This window comes from Schistocerca americana, chromosome 1 (genome assembly GCF_021461395.2).
Source record: "Schistocerca americana isolate TAMUIC-IGC-003095 chromosome 1, iqSchAmer2.1, whole genome shotgun sequence".
Taxonomy (NCBI): domain Eukaryota; kingdom Metazoa; phylum Arthropoda; class Insecta; order Orthoptera; family Acrididae; genus Schistocerca; species Schistocerca americana.
In genome coordinates, this window is record NC_060119.1 from 17,478,845 (window position 1) to 17,497,231 (window position 18,387).

At 47.1% G+C, this 18,387-nt stretch overlaps 1 protein-coding gene across 7 annotated transcripts in view; it reads right to left on the minus strand.

Moving 5' to 3' along the window:
- LOC124545731 (NAD(+) hydrolase sarm1) overlaps positions 1-18,387 on the minus strand; it is an 875,530-nt gene that overhangs the window by 59,863 nt on the left and 797,280 nt on the right. For all 7 annotated transcript variants that reach the window (XM_047124683.1, XM_047124676.1, XM_047124697.1 and 4 more), the window contains one exon: positions 2,008-2,109. In XM_047124683.1, coding sequence (XP_046980639.1) covers positions 2,008-2,109 — 102 coding nt within the window. The remainder of the gene's footprint in view (positions 1-2,007; positions 2,110-18,387) is intronic.

Below are 18,387 nucleotides of genomic sequence, written 5' to 3' on the forward strand. Positions count from 1 at the left end.
TTGAAAGGGCACGGCTGACTTCCTTCCCCATCCTTCCCTAACCCGATGGGACTGATGACCAGCTGAAACTCGAAAAGTAGTGAGCGTGCTGTTTAGAGTTACAGAGATATTTATTTCGCGCCCTCGGTGATGGTGTTGTGAACTAGGTCAATTGGACTCCGGACCTCAGGGGAAAGATATTTAATGGAACTATTCTCTATGACAACTCAAATTATTTAAAAAAACAATGCATACAAAATAAAGACTTACGTCCATCCTATCCAGCGGCCCAGCACAGACTCTTTTCCCGCCAATTTCCGGACGGGAGAGGGGAGGAGTGGAGAGGGGAAGGGGGGAGGGGAGGGAGCGTGGAGTTACACTAGTGGAGGTAGCCCAATTGAGCTACCTTTCTGCCAACATCTGAACTTCCTGCCACCATATCACTGTTATGTTGCCACATCTATGGCTGCCATCTTGGATCCGCCATCTTGAATAAATATGGCAATGGTGGAGGATAGTGCCATGCTTTGCCCCTCTACTGGTGGTATCTATCTTTGCTGTAGTGAAATATTCTTCCACATCCTTGCATTTGCCCTCTAGGCTTCCCCATTTAGAAATTTTGTACTTCCTCTCAGTCTCATTTTTTAAACTTTTGTATTCCCTTTCCTCTGCTTCATTTGCTAAATATTTAAATTTTCTCCTTTCATGAATTAAATTCAATAACTCTTGTGTTATCCAACGATTTCTACTAGGCCTTGTCTTCTTACTTACTTGATCCTCTGCTGTCTTGACTATTGCATCTCTTAAAGCTGTCCATTCGTCTTCCACTGTATTCTTTTTCCCTGTTCTAGTGAACCGTTGCCTAATTCTACCTCTGAAGCTCTCAACAACCTCTGGTTCTTTCAAATGATCTGGATTCCACTTTCCTACTTTTTCCAATTTCTTCGGTTTTAATCTACAGCTCATAACCAATAAATTGTGGCAGAGTCCACATCTGCCCCTGGAAATGTCTTTCAGTTTAAAACCCGGTTTCTAAATCTCGAATCGTTATATAATCAGTCTGAAACCCTCCAGTGTCTCCAGGTCTGTTCCACATATACAACCTTCTTTTATGATTCGTGAACCAAGTGTTAGCGATGATTAAATTACGTTTTAAGCAAAATTCTTCTATATGGCTTCCTCTTTCATTCCTTTCCCCGTGTCCATATTCATCTACGGTTTTTTCCTCTCTTCCTTTTCCTACCATCGAATTTTCAGCTAGTATTCCATCATATTGGAAGTTATGTGGATGAAAGTGCGCTCTTTCGGAGGAGTAACTTTGTCCGACTGGCTTAATCTACAAGACAGCACGAAGTACATGCATAAGATATTTCGGACTTGCTTCTTTTAGGCTTTGTATTTTACGTATTAGCAAGATTCTGCTTCTGAATAGGAACAGTGTTTAAGTAAGAATGACTTTTGGGTTCTACTAAAACGTGAGAACGATGAAATAATTTGTATTTTATATGGAGAAGTACTGTAAATTTGTATGGCACTATTTTTAATGGAACTTAGTAATTAGACATAGTACTTTTAATATAAATGGTTGCAGGTTCGCCATATGTTTCATTTAGAAGTTTCTTTTTTTCTTTTTAGTTTCGAACACGTGTGTTCATTTTCAAAGTGTAACAATACAGGCCTGTGTACAAAAACTGCCCCTGCAATTATGCTCAAAATGGCACAATGGCCGACTGAGTAACAGTAAATAAATCACATTGGAAGCACATTAGAGAGACTTCTCTAATGCTCGTGGACTTTCGAGTACTTATTTTTGTATTTCATAGACAGAAAATTGTGTACTATTGGGTCCCACGTACGACCATTTAGGAGTTCGTAGCAGTTTCTCTCAATAAAACTGCAAGTAAAAACCGAGTCGGAAACTCGTGTAGCACGCCAGCGGTGAATATTTTGCAGCAGCTGCGCGGTGTATCGCTAAGAGCCGTAGCCCGGGCAGAGGGTGAAGTGAGTGGGGTGGAGGGGGCCACTGACCTGCTCGGCCGCGTAGACGTTGGCGTGCACCTTCATGCTGGAGGCGGCCACGCTCTGGCTCTCCTGGTGCGCCATGTCGCCCGCCTTCAGCAGCCGCTGCTCCTGCAACACACACAGGAAAGGTAAGACGCGCGCGCTCAGCACAGCCGCCGCGAACCGCTGACCGGAGCTCTGCGCGCTGCTGCGTCACCGCCTCGGCACGTGTCTCATTCACTGACCTCAGAGGAGAGAAAAGGGAACAGCTGCTGATCGCTCTCGTCCTCAGGGAACTGCCTTCCGCCGCGGCAACTCGCTACGTGTGCACGTGGCAACACCCACAGTATTTTAGAGACTTGGAAAGTAGTTATCGAGGACAGTCCCTTATTTTCATCTTCAAATGCGCATATGTTGTTCATTTGTTTAGCGACCGCGGACGGTATGAACATAGGTTTAATTATTAGTTTCAGTGACAATTTTTTGACGTTCCGCTTACGCACGGACACGAAAATACTGGTGTGGCCGGCTGCAGCTGGAGCCGTGCGGGTCGCGAGCGCCGCGCCCGCCGCTCTGCGGCTGTTCCCGGGACTCTCTCCGGCTTCGGAGGCGTTTCCTGCGAGCCGCCACCGGCACCTAGTCGCACGGGAATGCGGAGCACACCTCTCCGCTTTCGTGCAGGAGAACACGGATGGCCACGCGGGAGACCCACTCGAGAGCGCAGCCACCTGCTCGCCAGTCCGGTACTCCTACTGGGCTACGGGATCTAGCAGAAAGGTTATTTCAGAGTTCCCTTTCAGTCTTTTTTGTTTCCCTTTGTACACAGACTAGTTTCGGTCTCTCTACATTTGACGCTCTCGCTCCCGTCCCATACTTACAACGAGTGCTTCTGTTCTGCCTGGCCGACTAATCAGTTGTCAATTTTAAGCGTAAAACTTTTCTGTCTCGTATCTCCGGTCGTCTTATACCTGCTTGTTCAGTGCTATGATCCTTTTCTCTCTCAGTCACTTTCGATCGTACTGCTAGTTTCCGATAAGTCTACAATTTGTCTACTTAATCTGCTTGTTTCAGTTTTTTTAATATGGACAAACAATTTTAGCCTTACGTCTCAGTTTATTTATTTGCTTTTTATCCTTATGTTCCTCCTTCAGTCTGTTTTGAAGCTAAAATTTTCGCGATTACTTTTCATCCGTCTTTTTCTATTTCTTCAATGTCTCTGTCTGTGTTTACGACGAGTGTTCAGCCTCGTCAGGAATCTCCGGTTAGACAACCGTACTGTTGTTTCTCTGCTTTGTCATTAATACTATTGCTCGAGTGGGAAAAAATCGGGATATTAGAGCGAATTAGGACGCTACAGCGAAGTGCGGGCGTGCGCGCAGTACGCAGGGACGCGACGAGAGTCGCGCGGCGCCTCCTAACGCCCTGCTTGTCGGACCTCTTTTTGTCCCACGCAAAGCAGCTACTCGCCAGTCCCCTGCACAAATATTGGGCCGTGCTGTCTCTATAGCCGTCCATAATTGCCAAAGTGTGCCGGTGCAGGATTTTGTGGACGAACTGACCTGTCGATTATGTCCCATAAATGTTGGATGTGGTTCATTTCGGACCGTGTGTGTGGCCAGACCATTCGCTCGAATTGTCTGTGATGTTCTTCTAAACAATCGTGAAAAATTGCGGCCCGGTGGCTTGCCGCATTGTCATCCACGGAAATTTCATCGTTGTTTGGGTACGTGAAGGGCTCAAATGACTGCAAATCGTCTCCGAGTAGCCGAACATACCATTTCCTGTCAATGATCGGTTCAGCTGGACCAAAGGACGCAGTCCATTCCGTGTAGAGAGAGGTCACTCTATTACGGACCTACCAACAGCTTGCACAGTGCCTTGTTAACAATTTCAGTCCGTGACTTCGTGGGATCTGCACCACACTCGAATCCTACTATCAGCTCTTGACAACTGAAATCAGAACTCATCTGAGGAGCGTACAGTTTTCCAGTGGTCTGGGGTCCAACCGCTAAGGTCGCGAGCGCAGGAGACGCACTGTAGGCCACTCGGCGCTGTTAGCAAAACCATCAGCGTCAGTCGTCTGCTGCCATACCAATTACAATGCCAGATTTTACCGCACTGTCCTGACGGATGCGCTGTGACGCAGTGTCGCTTGTCCGTTAGCGGTGGCAACTCTAAGCAACCGCCGCTACTCTCGGAAACTAAGTGAAGGCCGTCTGCTACTGCATTTTCCACGGTGTTCTCGCCACACTTTTTACGATGTGGACCCCGGAATATTGAATTCCCTAACAATTTCCGAAATGGAATATCTCGTGCGTCTAGTTCCAACTAACGTTCCGCGTCCAAATGCTGTTAACTGCCGTTGCGCTGCCACAGTCACGTCGGACACCTCCTCACACGAATCACCTGAATGCAAATGACGGATCCGCTGACGCACTGCCACATACTGCCGTCCTACGTATATCTGCGTATCGCCACCCGACGACTTTTGTCACCTCAATGTTTGAGGGTGAGATCTATCACTCGACATGGCAGGAACTTGTTCGGGACTATTTTTTTTTCTTTTTTTCGGTTTCGCGCTGCGCGGGACGTGAGAAGCCGTCGGTTGCCGCCTTGTCGGTGAGGCGCGTGTCGCGTGTCGCGTGCACGAGCCGGCGCGGTCGCTCCCTGCGGGCCGCCACACTCTGGGATGTCTCAGTGGGAGCCCTCCTCCACGTACAGGAAGGAGACGCGACAGTGGATGCAGTAGCCTAGTTGCCTAAGCGGAGGACGTATTAGTTGTCGTATCAGCTGACAACAGAGATCAGCTGGAGGAGAAAACAAGTCGAATACCTCGTACAATTACAGAATGGTGCAACACGAGCAAGCCAATAGCCGCAAACAACAAAACTACATACATTATAGCGGAGGGATCATTGAAAACAAATTGCCGCATTAGACTCGGGGTCAGGAAATTGAACGCACAGTAGTAACAAGATATTTAGGGGAAGACCTAGACGAAAGACATAGCTTCAACGAACGTATCGAACATATACGAGTGACGCAGACAAAGTATAAAAAATACTACACAAATTAGCACGCGTAAATTTAGGCAATTGCAGACCGCCAACCACAGTGATACGAACACAGCAGTGTGCGACCTCGGAGTCAGTACTGAGCTTTGCTGCGAGTGCACGGGCATTCCGTCCAAGTCTGGCTGTGAACTATACAGCTGTCAGGTGAGGGCAGAAAAGTGTACTGCTGAGACCGTCTCGGGCGTCTGGCACGACATCAGCGGAAGCACTGTACGCGGTACTAGGACATACCGTGCAGCGTCGTACTGGTTATAAATGGGCGACCACGATCAGTTAACTACGAGCGCCAACTCAGACTCTGTCTCAGTATTTAGGTGGCAGGTCCCTGTAAAAGGCAGCGAATAGAATAATATTTAAAAAATTCCACAATGTTCAGTTATACACTCCTGGAAATGGAAAAAAGAACACATTGACACCGGTGTGTCAGACCCACCATACTTGCTCCGGACACTGCGAGAGGGCTGTACAAGCAATGATCACACGCACGGCACAGCGGACACACCAGGAACCGCGGTGTTGGCCGTCGAATGGCGCTAGCTGCGCAGCATTTGTGCACCGCCGCCTTCAGTGTCAGCCAGTTTGCCGTGGCATACGGAGCTCCATAGCAGTCTTTAACACTGGTAGCATGCCGCGACAGCGTGGACGTGAACCGTATGTGCAGTTGACGGACTTTGAGCGAGGGCGTATAGTGGGCATGCGGGAGGCCGGGTGGACGTACCGCCGAATTGCTCAACACGTGGGGCGTGAGGTCTCCACAGTACATCGATGTTGTCGCCAGTGGTCGGCGGAAGGTGCACGTGCCCGTCGACCTGGGACCGGACCGCAGCGACGCACGGATGCACGCCAAGACCGTAGGATCCTACGCAGTGCCGTAGGGGACCGCACCGCCACTTCCCAGCAAATTAGGGACACTGTTGCTCCTGGGGTATCGGCGAGGACCATTCGCAACCGTCTCCATGAAGCTGGGCTACGGTCCCGCACACCGTTAGGCCGTCTTCCGCTCACGCCCCAACATCGTGCAGCCCGCCTCCAGTGGTGTCGCGACAGGCGTGAATGGAGGGACGAATGGAGACGTGCCGTCTTCAGCGATGAGAGTCGCTTCTGCCTTGGTGCCAATGATGGTCGTATGCGTGTTTGGCGCCGTGCAGGTGAGCGCCACAATCAGGACTGCATACGACCGAGGCACACAGGGCCAACACCCGGCATCATGGTATGGGGAGCGATCTCCTACACTGGCCGTACACCACTGGTGATCGTCGAGGGGACACTGAATAGTGCACGGTACATCCAAACCGTCATCGAACCCATCGTTCTACCATTCCTAGACCGGCAAGGGAACTTGCTGTTCCAACAGGACAATGCACGTCCGCATGTATCCCGTGCCACCCAACGTGCTCTAGAAGGTGTAAGTCAACTACCCTGGCCAGCAAGATCTCCGGATCTGTCCCCCATTGAGCATGTTTGGGACCGGATGAAGCGTCGTCTCACGCGGTCTGCACGTCCAGCACGAACGCTGGTCCAACTGAGGCGCCAGGTGGAAATGGCATGGCAAGCCGTTCCACAGGACTACATCCAGCATCTCTACGATCGTCTCCATGGGAGAATAGCAGCCTGCATTGCTGCGAAAGGTGGATATACACTGTACTAGTGCCGACATTGTGCATGCTCTGTTGCCTGTGTCTATGTGCCTGTGGTTCTGTCAGTGTGATCATGTGATGTATCTGACGCCAGGAATGTGTCAATAAAGTTTCCCCTTCCTGGGACAATGAATTCACGGTGTTCTTATTTCAATTTCCAGGAGTGTAGATGGACGCACAGCTGCCATCCGATAGGATGTGAACTTTGGAATCGCAGCATCACTCTGCTATATCGGAAGAGAAGAGTCCACGAACCCTACTCGGCCACGATGGCACCGAAACAGAGGACGACCGAAGAAAGGCAGAAATACTGAATTCAGTGTTCCGAAACTGTTTCACTGCGGAAAATCGTAACACGGTCCCTGACTTCAGCCGTCGCACGGACGCCAAAATGGAAAATATTGAAATAAACGATATCGGAATTGAAAAACAACTGCTATCACTTAGTAGCGGAAAAGCATCCGGACCAGACGAGATACCCTTAAGATTCTACAGTGATTATGCTAAAGAACTTGCCCCCTTTCTATCAGCAATTTATCATAGATCGCTGGAAGAACGAGCGACTGGAAGAAAGCGCAGGTCGTTCCCATTTTCAAGAAGGGTCATAAATCAGATGCGAATAATTATAGGCCTATTTCGCTTACGTCAATCTGTTGTAGAATAATGGAACATGTTTTGTGTTCTCGTATTATGACGTTCTTAGATAATACAAATCTCCTTCATCATAACCAACATGGATTCCGCAAACAGAGATCATGTGAAACTCAGCTCGCCCTATTTGCCCAAGAAATTCACAGTGCCGTAGACACTGGCGAGCAGATTGATGCCGTATTCCTGGACTTCAGGAAGGCATTTGATACGGTTCCGCACTTACGTTTAGTGAAAAAAATTCGAGCTTACGGAATATCGGACCAGGTTTGTGATTGGATTCAGGATTTCCTAGAAGAAAGAACACAACATGTCATTCTTAACGGTTCAAAATCTGCAGATGTAGAGGTAATTTCGGGAGTACCGCAGGGAAGCGTGATAGGACCTTTATTGTTTACAATATACATAAATGACTTAGTTGACAACATCGGTAGCTCCGTGAGGCTATTTGCAGATGACACGGTTGTCTACAAGAAAGTAGCAACATCAGAAGACTCGTACGTACTCCAGGAGGACCTGCAGAGGATTAATGCATGGTGCGACAGCTGGCAGCTTTCCCTAAACGTAGATAAATGTAATATAATGCGCATACATAGGGGCAGAAATCCATTCCAGTACGATTATGCCATAGGTGGTAAATCATTGGAAGCGGTAACGACCGTAAAATACTTAGGAGTTACTATCCGGAGCGATCTGAAGTGGAATGATCACATAAAACAAATAGTGGCAAAAGCAGGCGCCAGGTTGAGATTCATAGGAAGAACTCTAAGAAAATGTGACTCATCGACGAAAGAAGTAGCTTACAAAACGCTTGTTCGTCCGATTCTTGAGTATTGCTCATCAGTATGGGACCCTTATCAGGTTGGATTAATAGAAGAGATTGACATGATCCAGCGAAAAGCAGCGCGATTCGTCATGGGGACATTTAGTCAGCGCGAGAGCGTTACGGAGATGCTGAACAAGCTCCAGTGGCGGACACTTCAAGAAAGGCGTTACGCAATACGGAGAGGTTTATTATCGAAATTACGAGAGAGCACATTCCGGGAAGAGATGGGCAACATATTACTACAGCCCACATATATCTCGCGTAATGATCACAACGAAAAGATCCGAGAAATTAGAGCAAATACGGAGACTTACAAGCAGTCGTTCTTCCCACGCACAATTCGTGAATGGAACAGGGAAGGGGGGATCAGATAGTGGTACAATAAGTACCCTCCGCCACACACCGTAAGGTGGCTCGCGGAGTATAGATGTAGATGTAGATGTACGTTCCCGACGGCGAACCGAACATCCGATCGCTGTGAGAAGGGAAAACACCCGTGCTAACAAAATGTAGAATTTTAAAATAGCTTTAATGCGTCCAAAAGCAGTAAGGAACGACCGTGAAGCGTAAGACCTAACTTTCTCTGCAGGGATATACGTCTGTGTAGCACATAAACGGTATATGATTGGGATATAGGAGTATTCTTTTTTCTTTTCCAGTTACGGGCTTATGTCTGTACTTGTTGGCTTTTACAACTCGTACTGCAGCTACTGGACGTGGTTTTTGATTGATTTTGGACCAATAGAGAAATGAAAAAAATATTTAATGCGGACTCGGTGAAGGGCATAGCATTATTTAAATACAATTTCGAGGGGGTCGCTTGCAAAGAACCTTACGAGTATATTTGAATGTGAGCATAAATTATCGCTAATCTTAGTTTCTCAGAGAAATGTACTCGTGACTGAGACTCGCACGACACGACTAATATCTGCACGTAGTGCTCTCGTGCTCCGAAGTAACGGCGCACCGCGGCGTCAGGTGTCGGCTCTCAGCGACGCACGCCGCTGCGGCTGCCCTCGCGCCGCGCGCTGCCGCCACCCACACAAACAAACCCGCGCTGCCCTCGAAATAAGTTGGCACTAAATTTAGGGCGGGCGGCCGAGCCGAGCCAAGGCCGCGCCGCTGGCGCCGGCTGCGCGCCGCCTCGCGTCGCCGCCAGTCACGGGGCGGCGGGCGGCGGGAGGCGAGCGCCGTACTGCGCCGTAGCCGAGCTGCTCTCTTGTCTCTTCTTTATCCGCGTTTATTTTATCCGCTGTATTTTTTCAGCACTATATCGAACAGTTTGAGTTGGACGTTACTTTGACGTAGTACGAGTGCGACAGAGCGGCGGTGATCGGGTTCAGTTTGCAGTGCTCCGTGTCGGTGTCGGTGCCGGCAGCCGCGGCGACGCGACGGGCCAGTCTCCCCCGGTGACCCTGCACCACTGGCACACTGCTCAGCTGCGCTCTTCACCCTTCCACAAAAACTATTTTTTTTTTCTACTGAGATAGAAGACACTTTGTAATTTGTACAGTACGGTTAATAAAAATGAAGCGTTACTAGGAAATGTCATCTAAATGAGCTGTATAGACGGCAAATATTGCATACAACACAGGATATTATTTGCTTCGACATCCGGTGGCCAACCTTTGAGATCGTATAAGTCTGTACCAGCGAAAGCTGTTTGCCGGCCGGTGTGGCCGAGCGGTTCTAGGCAATTCAGTCTGGAACCGCGCGACCGCTACGGTCGCAGGTTCGAATCCTGCCTCGGCCATGGATGTGTGTGATGTCCTTATGTTAGTGAGGTTTAAGTAGTTCTAAGTTCTAGGGGACTCATGACCTCAGATGTTGAGTCCCATAGTGCTCAGAGCCATTTGAACCATTTCTGAACCAGAGGGCGAGCGAGTTCCGTACTGGAGCCGACGAATCTACAGAAAGCGAAATTAGTGCACTGGTATCACGTGCTTTTCAGCGATTTTATCCATTAGAAAACATAGTCTTTAATGTTTCCAAAACATCAATAATCAAGCTAATTTCCAATCTCATCAAATTCATTAAAGTTTAGTCCTGACATTCATATTGACAGTAATAGGTATACATTTACCAGCTAAAACGACATATGAAAACTTGTGCCAGACCACGACTCCAACACGAATTTCCCGCCTATTGCGATCGGTCGCCTCACCATTAGGCTGTCCGAGGACACTCCCAGAGTAGTGGAGCAAAGTGGGTATGACCCCACTGCACTGTTGCCTAATTTATTCAAGATGGCGGATTCAAGATAACGGTCACTGATGCTTTTTAACACCCTCCCCTCCCCCTCTCCTCCCCCATCTGAAAATTGGTGCGAAAAGGACTCAGTCTATGCCCGGCTGGCAGATGGTACAGATGTGAGTCTTTATTTTCTATGCATTGCTCCCCTCCCCGATTTAGTAAATTGGCGGGAAAAAGACACAATCTCTGCTAGGCTTTGTGTCTAGCTACTGGGCTGGGAAGACAGAGGTAATTGTGTACTGTGTTCAATGGACGAGATGTCTGTGCTAGAGAAGGAGGAATACATTGGTATCTGAGGACTGTGCCGATAGCATTGATATTTGGTGAAGACAAATACGCTTCATGACATAATGAATATGGACTAACTTAGGCTTCGCAACTCATACTAGTAAATGCGTGTGCTGTAAATCTAGATCTTTCGATAAATGTCAAGTCAATCAGTCTTCCGAAGCGCAAGAGGCAAGACGTTCACCCAGTGTGGGGCGTCGTCCCTTGCAACACACAACGAAGACCCGGCCAGGCACCAGGCAGCGCGCCGGCTCATGGTGGGTGGGGTCTCGCAGTAGCCGCCACAGTCTAACACAACAGTCGCGACACTTACTGCTGTCAAAGTTGTTACCGTTTGACAGCTGGAGCGACACTAGCGCTCCAAGCGGCAACAAAGGAGAAGGTCAGATGCGTCAAGAGGATAACGTTTGCGATTCATCCCTTTCCTACGTGATTTACGAAATGTGTGAATTATTTTTTTGCCTCCAAGAGTTTGTGTAATAGGACATGTTTCTAAAAATGATATTAAAATAAGTGCAAGTAGGGACAAAAATCACGTATCCAGTGACAAGCTTTCGTGAAGAAACAGTTGTGACGTTGGATAGAACTGCACCTTACCACGTTAATGCAAACACACAAATTCACACGTAAGAAGCACAGACAAGTACCACTCATTTGTAGTTCCGTAGGCCCACTGTGTATTAGTCATTGTCGCCTGTTGTGACATTATATTATTCTGTGTGGGACAACCAACTGCAAACGGGAGAAATATGCTGTGCGTGTAAGCCCCGAGTTCTCAAAGCCAATAACACTGTCAGAATTGTTGTCATTTGTTAAATTTGCCATTAGAGGCATTTCAAAAAAATGGACTACTTGAACCTAACTAACCAAAGGACATCGCACAGATTCATGCCCGAGGCAGGATTCGAACCTGCGACTGTAGCGGTCGCACGGTTCCAGACTGAAGCGCCTAGAACCGCTCGGCCACGCCGGCCAGCAGATGCATTTCATCCAATAACATTTTCACTAGTTTATCACTATCGGAGAAATGCTGTACCTTATGCTTTAAAAGGTGTCGCTTAGCCCACATTTCATTTGTATGCCTTCCACATCCCTCTGCAATGTATGCACTGATGGAAGCATAATAAAACATTCTCACAAAACCCTTTTCCAGAGTGCTGTAATATAATAAATTTAGAGCAAACACTTTATTTTCGTCTTTCCATCTCGCAGCTCGTTTCTCCTTCAATAGCATCTGTTTTTTAAATATCGGGATTCTATAGTCTTCAAAATTTGTTTGTCCTCTTCACTTGATCGTCCTGATACAGTTTCTGTTGCCGTCTGTACTTAAAATGATAGACATTTTCCTTGTGTCGTAATAGTTTTGCAGAAAGACTTGCGATCTGCACATTATGATACTTCAAACGCTTTTGCAAGACAGCAATAACTGCACTTAATCCAACCACTTCATCGTCAAAGCATGTCTGTATTGACGATTGAGACGGATCTGGCACTGACATATGGAGTTGAAATGGCTGCTTCTTTGTCACAGGACTGTTTTACAGCTTTAAACGAATTATCGAACCTCTGTGGCAGTTTCCTCTTCGTCGTCAGTTGAAGTAGCTTATTCGGGATGTCAAATAGTGTGGGTACTTCATTCCACACGAGTTTATTATTGTCTGCATTCATTAACTGCTTCGGTTCGAAGTGTAGCGGACAAAACGTAACAGTATTATAAACAGGGTCTTTTTTCATGAGATCTTCTCGTCTGATATTCACTAGCCATTTTCAGCTCCTAAAACGAAACAATCTAATAAACCTGTAGTTTACAAGCGAATCTTTACAATACAGTTTAGTAACATGATGATATGTATACCTCCCAGGGTCCTTAGGAAACCTAAAAAAGGCAGATGTATCTTCTTCTTGTTGTTGCTGCAATTTATTGCGCTACAGACGCTCCGGTTTGTGAAAACCGTAGTACAAACCTAAATAAGCAACTACCGTTCTCTTTCACTTTCACGATCGCGCTGAACTCATCAGTTTGACTTACTTACCGATCGGTGCGCTGCTGGCGCAGTAGGCAACGAAATCGTGCTGGAGCGTCGCGACTGAGGCGGCCGCTAAGCACTTCCTGTCGCGTTGGAAGTACCCGCGGCCCTCCTCCTTCCCATCCCGGCGCAAGGACAGCCTTTGTCGTTCAACACGAACTGCTTCAGGAGTTGTTACGTCTGGTGTTGTGCGATATTGTCACATACGACACTTGAAGATACCACAGGAACTAAATGTACCACTGCACAAAGAGCTTTGTAGATGACGCGCAAATATTTGAACAATTACACGTTTCATTCTGAGAAATCCAGCTACCGCCACACTTGAACACGGACTCTGAAAAGATTGCCGCACACTTGTGAAACCGTCCCTGAGTCATTTCGCGCGCTTTTGTGGGAAATACACTTCTCTTCGAGCACGAGATGCTTCAGGAGTTACTGAATCCAACTCAATACGTCTGTAAATACTCTTCCAAAAGAGACAGCTGTACTGTAGATGGCCACAATTTTACGATGTATACCGCAACACTCGAACAGTGACTCTAAAAAGTTCGCGGTACACTTTTGAAATCGTCCCTGAGACGCTTCGTGCGCTTTTGTGGAACGTACACTTGTCTTTGAGCACGAGTGCTTCGGGAGTTACTAAATCAAACTGAGTACGTCAGTAAATACACATTGAAAATACGATCGCTGCACAGTATTTTATCTCAATTTTGCGATGTATACAGACACACGTGAACACGAATTTTAAAAAAGGATTGCAATACCCTTGTGAAACCTCTCAGTCTTCTTCCACTACTCCGGAATTTTTACGTGCATAGATAAATTAAGTGTTTAATGCCTCAATACATTTGCAGATGTTGCTTTAAGCAATTTGTTTCAAATATACTCCCACACAAAACAGTGCACTGTCTTGCAGGTGCACGTGGAACAGAAATGCATTGCGGTAAAATACACCTGGAAAAATACATCGCTAAAATGAAATGAGTGCAAATAAACTCCGTCGAAACTGTCAGCACGATCGTGCAAAATACTGTTGAATACAGTATGACAGTAGTCTGATACACGAGGCACGGCCGTAGCTGGGGGGACTCGCAAAGCGGCGATGCGTCCGTCCGCAACCCCAGAGCGTTGTGCAAAAAAAAATGTGCAAATGTGTGTCAAATCTTATGGGACTTAACTGCTAAGGTCATCAGTCCCTAAGCTTACACACTACTTAACCTAAATTATCCTAAGGACAAACACACACACCCATGCCCGAGGGAGGACTCGAACCGCCGCTGGGACCAGCAGCACAGTTCGTGACTGCAGAGCCTCAGACCGCTCGGCTAATCCCGCGCGGCAGATCGTTGTGCAGACGAGGAGAAAAACCGTGGCCGGTACCAACTTGTTCAGCATTCGTCTGCAGGTGGGATGGAATGTCGCACGCCTATTGGTTCCCTGGGTAAAATGGCGGGTGGAGGGGTTAGAGATTATATAAACCCTCGTCGTGGTGTGCTCGGTCTCACTCTGCCTTCGTCAGTTTTCCCGTGTGCTCGATTGTTTGCTTATCACCATTCCTAGTCTTCCTTTGGTCGCTTGTGTGATACTCGTTTACATTACAAGGTGAAACGTTAAGCCAGCGACAGCATCAGCAGCGGTAGCAGTAGAAGCCGTCGCCAGGACAGTCTACCGTGCAAGTTAATTGTTCTAATCATTCAATGTACCTACGTATGCCCCGTAATTTTAGTACCTATCACAGCACTTGTTTAGGTCGTACTTGGTACAGGTAAACCTCCATACTGCCGAGCTTTTGAAAGGCTCGTTACTGTAATTTTAGTGTGTGACGAATTTTTATACTGTAGCTGGTATTACAGCTCTTCTATTTTTTCCTTGTCTTATAGCCTTATCCCCGAGATCGGCAGCTGGAGACTGAGAGACTATTTCTGCAACAGCCTCTAGCAATATTAACCGAATCGGCGCAGCGAGAACGTAAGTGTATTTATTTCTTATTTTTAACATGTGGCTGTTACAAAACTTTTTTTTTTTAATGCAAGGTTCAGAACCACCTGATGAAGGCGGAACGGTTATTCGCCGAAATATCGTGGAACTTGGACGATCGGATCCGGCTGCACGCCCTTGGATACAGCACATTCGCCGGGAAAGCCTCAGATCACTTTTTTTTTTTTTTCTTCCCGTAATGTGTTGTGATTATAATGATGAGGGGTGCGGAACGTATTAACATTTATTTTTCGTAACATGATGCATTCTGTTTTCTGAGACATGTTCTTTGCTTTTCTAGATGTTTCTACGGATGAGGAGGGAGACAGAGGGGTATGTGTCGAGGCCGAGAGCCAGGAACAATCGATTCAGTCTTGTAAGTAGCAGCGCACGATTATCAAATTCAGTGTGTTTCACACAAAGAAATAATTACGTTCCATATCTTATTGTTGTAGGTAGCGTCAGTGAGCACGACAAATTGTGCTAAGGCGAGGGCGAAATACCGGAGTGGGTACATGAGATGGTGGCTGCTGCAGGGGACGCCTTGTCGAGGGAGGATGGTGAAATTCTGGGTTGGGTGGGAGAGCTACTGGAAAATCCAACTGCTCAATCCTTCGAGTCACAGTGGAATAGGTGATTAGAACGCAACCATCGTCGTTACGGCACGTAATAATTACTCGTATTATTCTCAAATACTGTTGTTATTTCTTTACAGCATATACATGTAAAAAAATAAAACCTTGAGCATTGTACTTAACTTTTTTTTCGTTATTCATAAGTTGCAGAGTCGCGACCAGCACCACGCCAGCTGGCTGTGACACGAGTGCCTAGAGCGGTGGTTGCGGGGGCGGAGTTTGAGACACGCGCCAGAGCGGCGTCTAGCGCCATTAATGGCGAAAGTGGGAAGGGGCCGGCTTGTTTTGCGCGGTCAGTCCTGTCTTCGCAAGAGAAATTACGACCGTACGGATCATCGTGAGCGTCCCGGTACATACCGTGTAGGTGATAATATCCGTAGGTGCTATAACTCTGATGGTATAGAGTTCTCCGCCAAGATCCGACCGTACCTAAGTAGAGGCGCAGAATACCGGAACAGCGGTTCAAGTTTATGGTCTGGAAAAGAAAAGCAAGTCAGACGAGCAGGACAAGCATATGGTGGTCGGCCCCCTCCATTTCTCAAAATTTGCGGGTGAGTGTAAGAAGCATGTAAACATGCTACTCTTCTCTGAAGGTGATCATTATCACTGTGATCGGATCAAAGACATGTCCCGCCTCCTTTCCGCCCGACTGGATAACAATAAGGGTAAACAGCATATTTGCTTACGGTGCCTCAAAGACTTTTTCTCAGACAAGTCATTAGCGGCGCATCTACTAAACTGCACTTCCGAAGATCCAGTACGTGTTATTTTGCCTACTGAGGAAAACAAATTCATAAAGCTTAAAAATGATCATCACCAGGAGCGATGCCCGTTTGTAGTGTACGCCGACTCTGAATGCCTCCTCGCTCCTGTGATCTGCTCTGATGACCCCACAACCTTTACAGAAAAACATATGCGGCGGGGGCGCACCAAATTGCACCGTCCTATGATTCCAGTCTTAACCGCTACAAATCTTATGTCAAGGACAATCCTGCGGTTTGGCTGCTCATTGGGCTCGACTTTGATAAGCTTTACAGCGACAACGTTCCCGTGACCAAATCGAAGCAGAATGAAGATTTGTACAGTAACGCGGTTGACTTGTCATATTTGTGGGCTGTCGTTAAACAAAAAAGCGGAAACTCCTCGTAGGGACGTCTGTCATCTTACGGGGAAGCAGCTCACAACACGTGCAATTTGAAGTACCAGCTACCGAGGCACATATCCGTTTTCTTCCATAATGCAAGCGGGTATGACGCTCACTTTCTCGTTGAGCACTTGGTTGATTTCGGATGGGAGAAAAATCAGGTCAGAGTCCTACCTGAGAGAGTTAAGAAATACATTTCATTCTCCATACGAATGATACGCTACGTTTTATGCAGGCACCACTCCAGAAACTTGTTGAAACTCTAGTTCCGGGGGATATTTATATCACTCGAGCTGCATTTCCCGACGAGGAACAGTTTCATCGTGTCACTAGGAAGGGGGTTTCCCCATACGAGTATGTGGACAGTACGGAGAAACTCAAAGAAACCAGGCTACCCGACATACCTGCGTTCTCCAGCAACCTTACGGGCGATGCCATAATGGATTCAGATTGTGGGAATGCCGTGAATGTCTGGCGGGAATTCAGCATGTCCACCTTAAGAGACTTTACACGGACACAGTCGTGCACTCGCTTGCGCACGTTTCCAAGGATTTTCGGAGTCCATGCATATTCTCTGGATCCCACCTTTTATTACACGGCACCTAAGTTGTCGTGGGACGCAATGTTCAAGAAAACGAAGTGCAACATAGAATTATTGACCGATGGTGACATGCTTCTTCTCTGTGATCGAGACATCCGTGGGGGACTTTGCCAATGTGTCCATAGACATGGGTGACAAGTTAAATGCATTCCTTGATTCGAGCTACATTGTGTATCTGGATGACGTTCACCGGGCATTCGGCATACCCACACCCTGTCACCGGATCGCCACATTGTGTACCGTGATTCGTCACTCTACACAACGTTTTCCCACAGTTCAATCGTCCAATGTTTACGCTCCTTGCACCAAGCGAGGCGTCGTTTGGCATTTACCGGCGTGATGTGTGGCTTATGAGCAGCCACTCGACTATGAAATCCAAGTTTCCTCCCCTCCTACCTAACTGCCATAGTACTTGCAGTGGATCTTCAAGCAGTTTGGAATTCCTGTGTGATGGTCTGGATAGATGTCTGCCTATTACACATTATGACCCTCTTCAACTGTCTACAGTCTCTGTCAGTCAAGAGGCGAGGTCGGCCTGTACGCTTTTGTGCTGTACGTGTCCCTTCACGTTTCCACTTCACTGTCACATGGGAAACAGTGGAGCTAGGGATGTTTAGGAGTGTCGAAATCTCGCGTACAGACGTATGGCACAAGTGACACCTGTCCACGTTCGAAGTCCGTGAGTTCCGTGGAGTGCCCTATTCTGCTCTCTCACGATGTCTAATAACTACTGATATGGAGCACAATGCACCTAATGTGAAAAACGTATGTTTTGGGGGGTGTCCAGATACTTTTGACCACATAGTGTATGTTCCAAAACCCTACTGCAAAGCGAAGTTAGTGATACGGGTCTCTAATTTAGCGGATTATTCCTATTTTTTTTATTCGGTATTGCTGTGACTTGTGAAATATTCCAGTCTTTGGGTACAGATCCTTATGCGAGAAAGCAGTATTATATGATTGCTAAGTATGACGCTATTGAATCACCATACTCTGAAAGGAACCCGAGTGGTACACAGTCTAGACTGGAAGCCTTCCCTTTCTTAAGTGTTTTAAGCTGCTTGGCTACACCAAGGAAATCTACTTTTAGTTATGTTACCTACATGTTACTCATGTGGATAATTATTTTTGTTTAGAATTCTGGAGTATTTACTTCGTCTTCTTTTGTGAAGGAATCTCGGAAAAACGAGTTTAGTAGCTCTGCTTTAGGGACACACTCATCAAGAACATAATCATCGTTCTCACGCAGTGAAGGTATTAATTGCATCTTGCCACTGGTGTACTTTACATACCA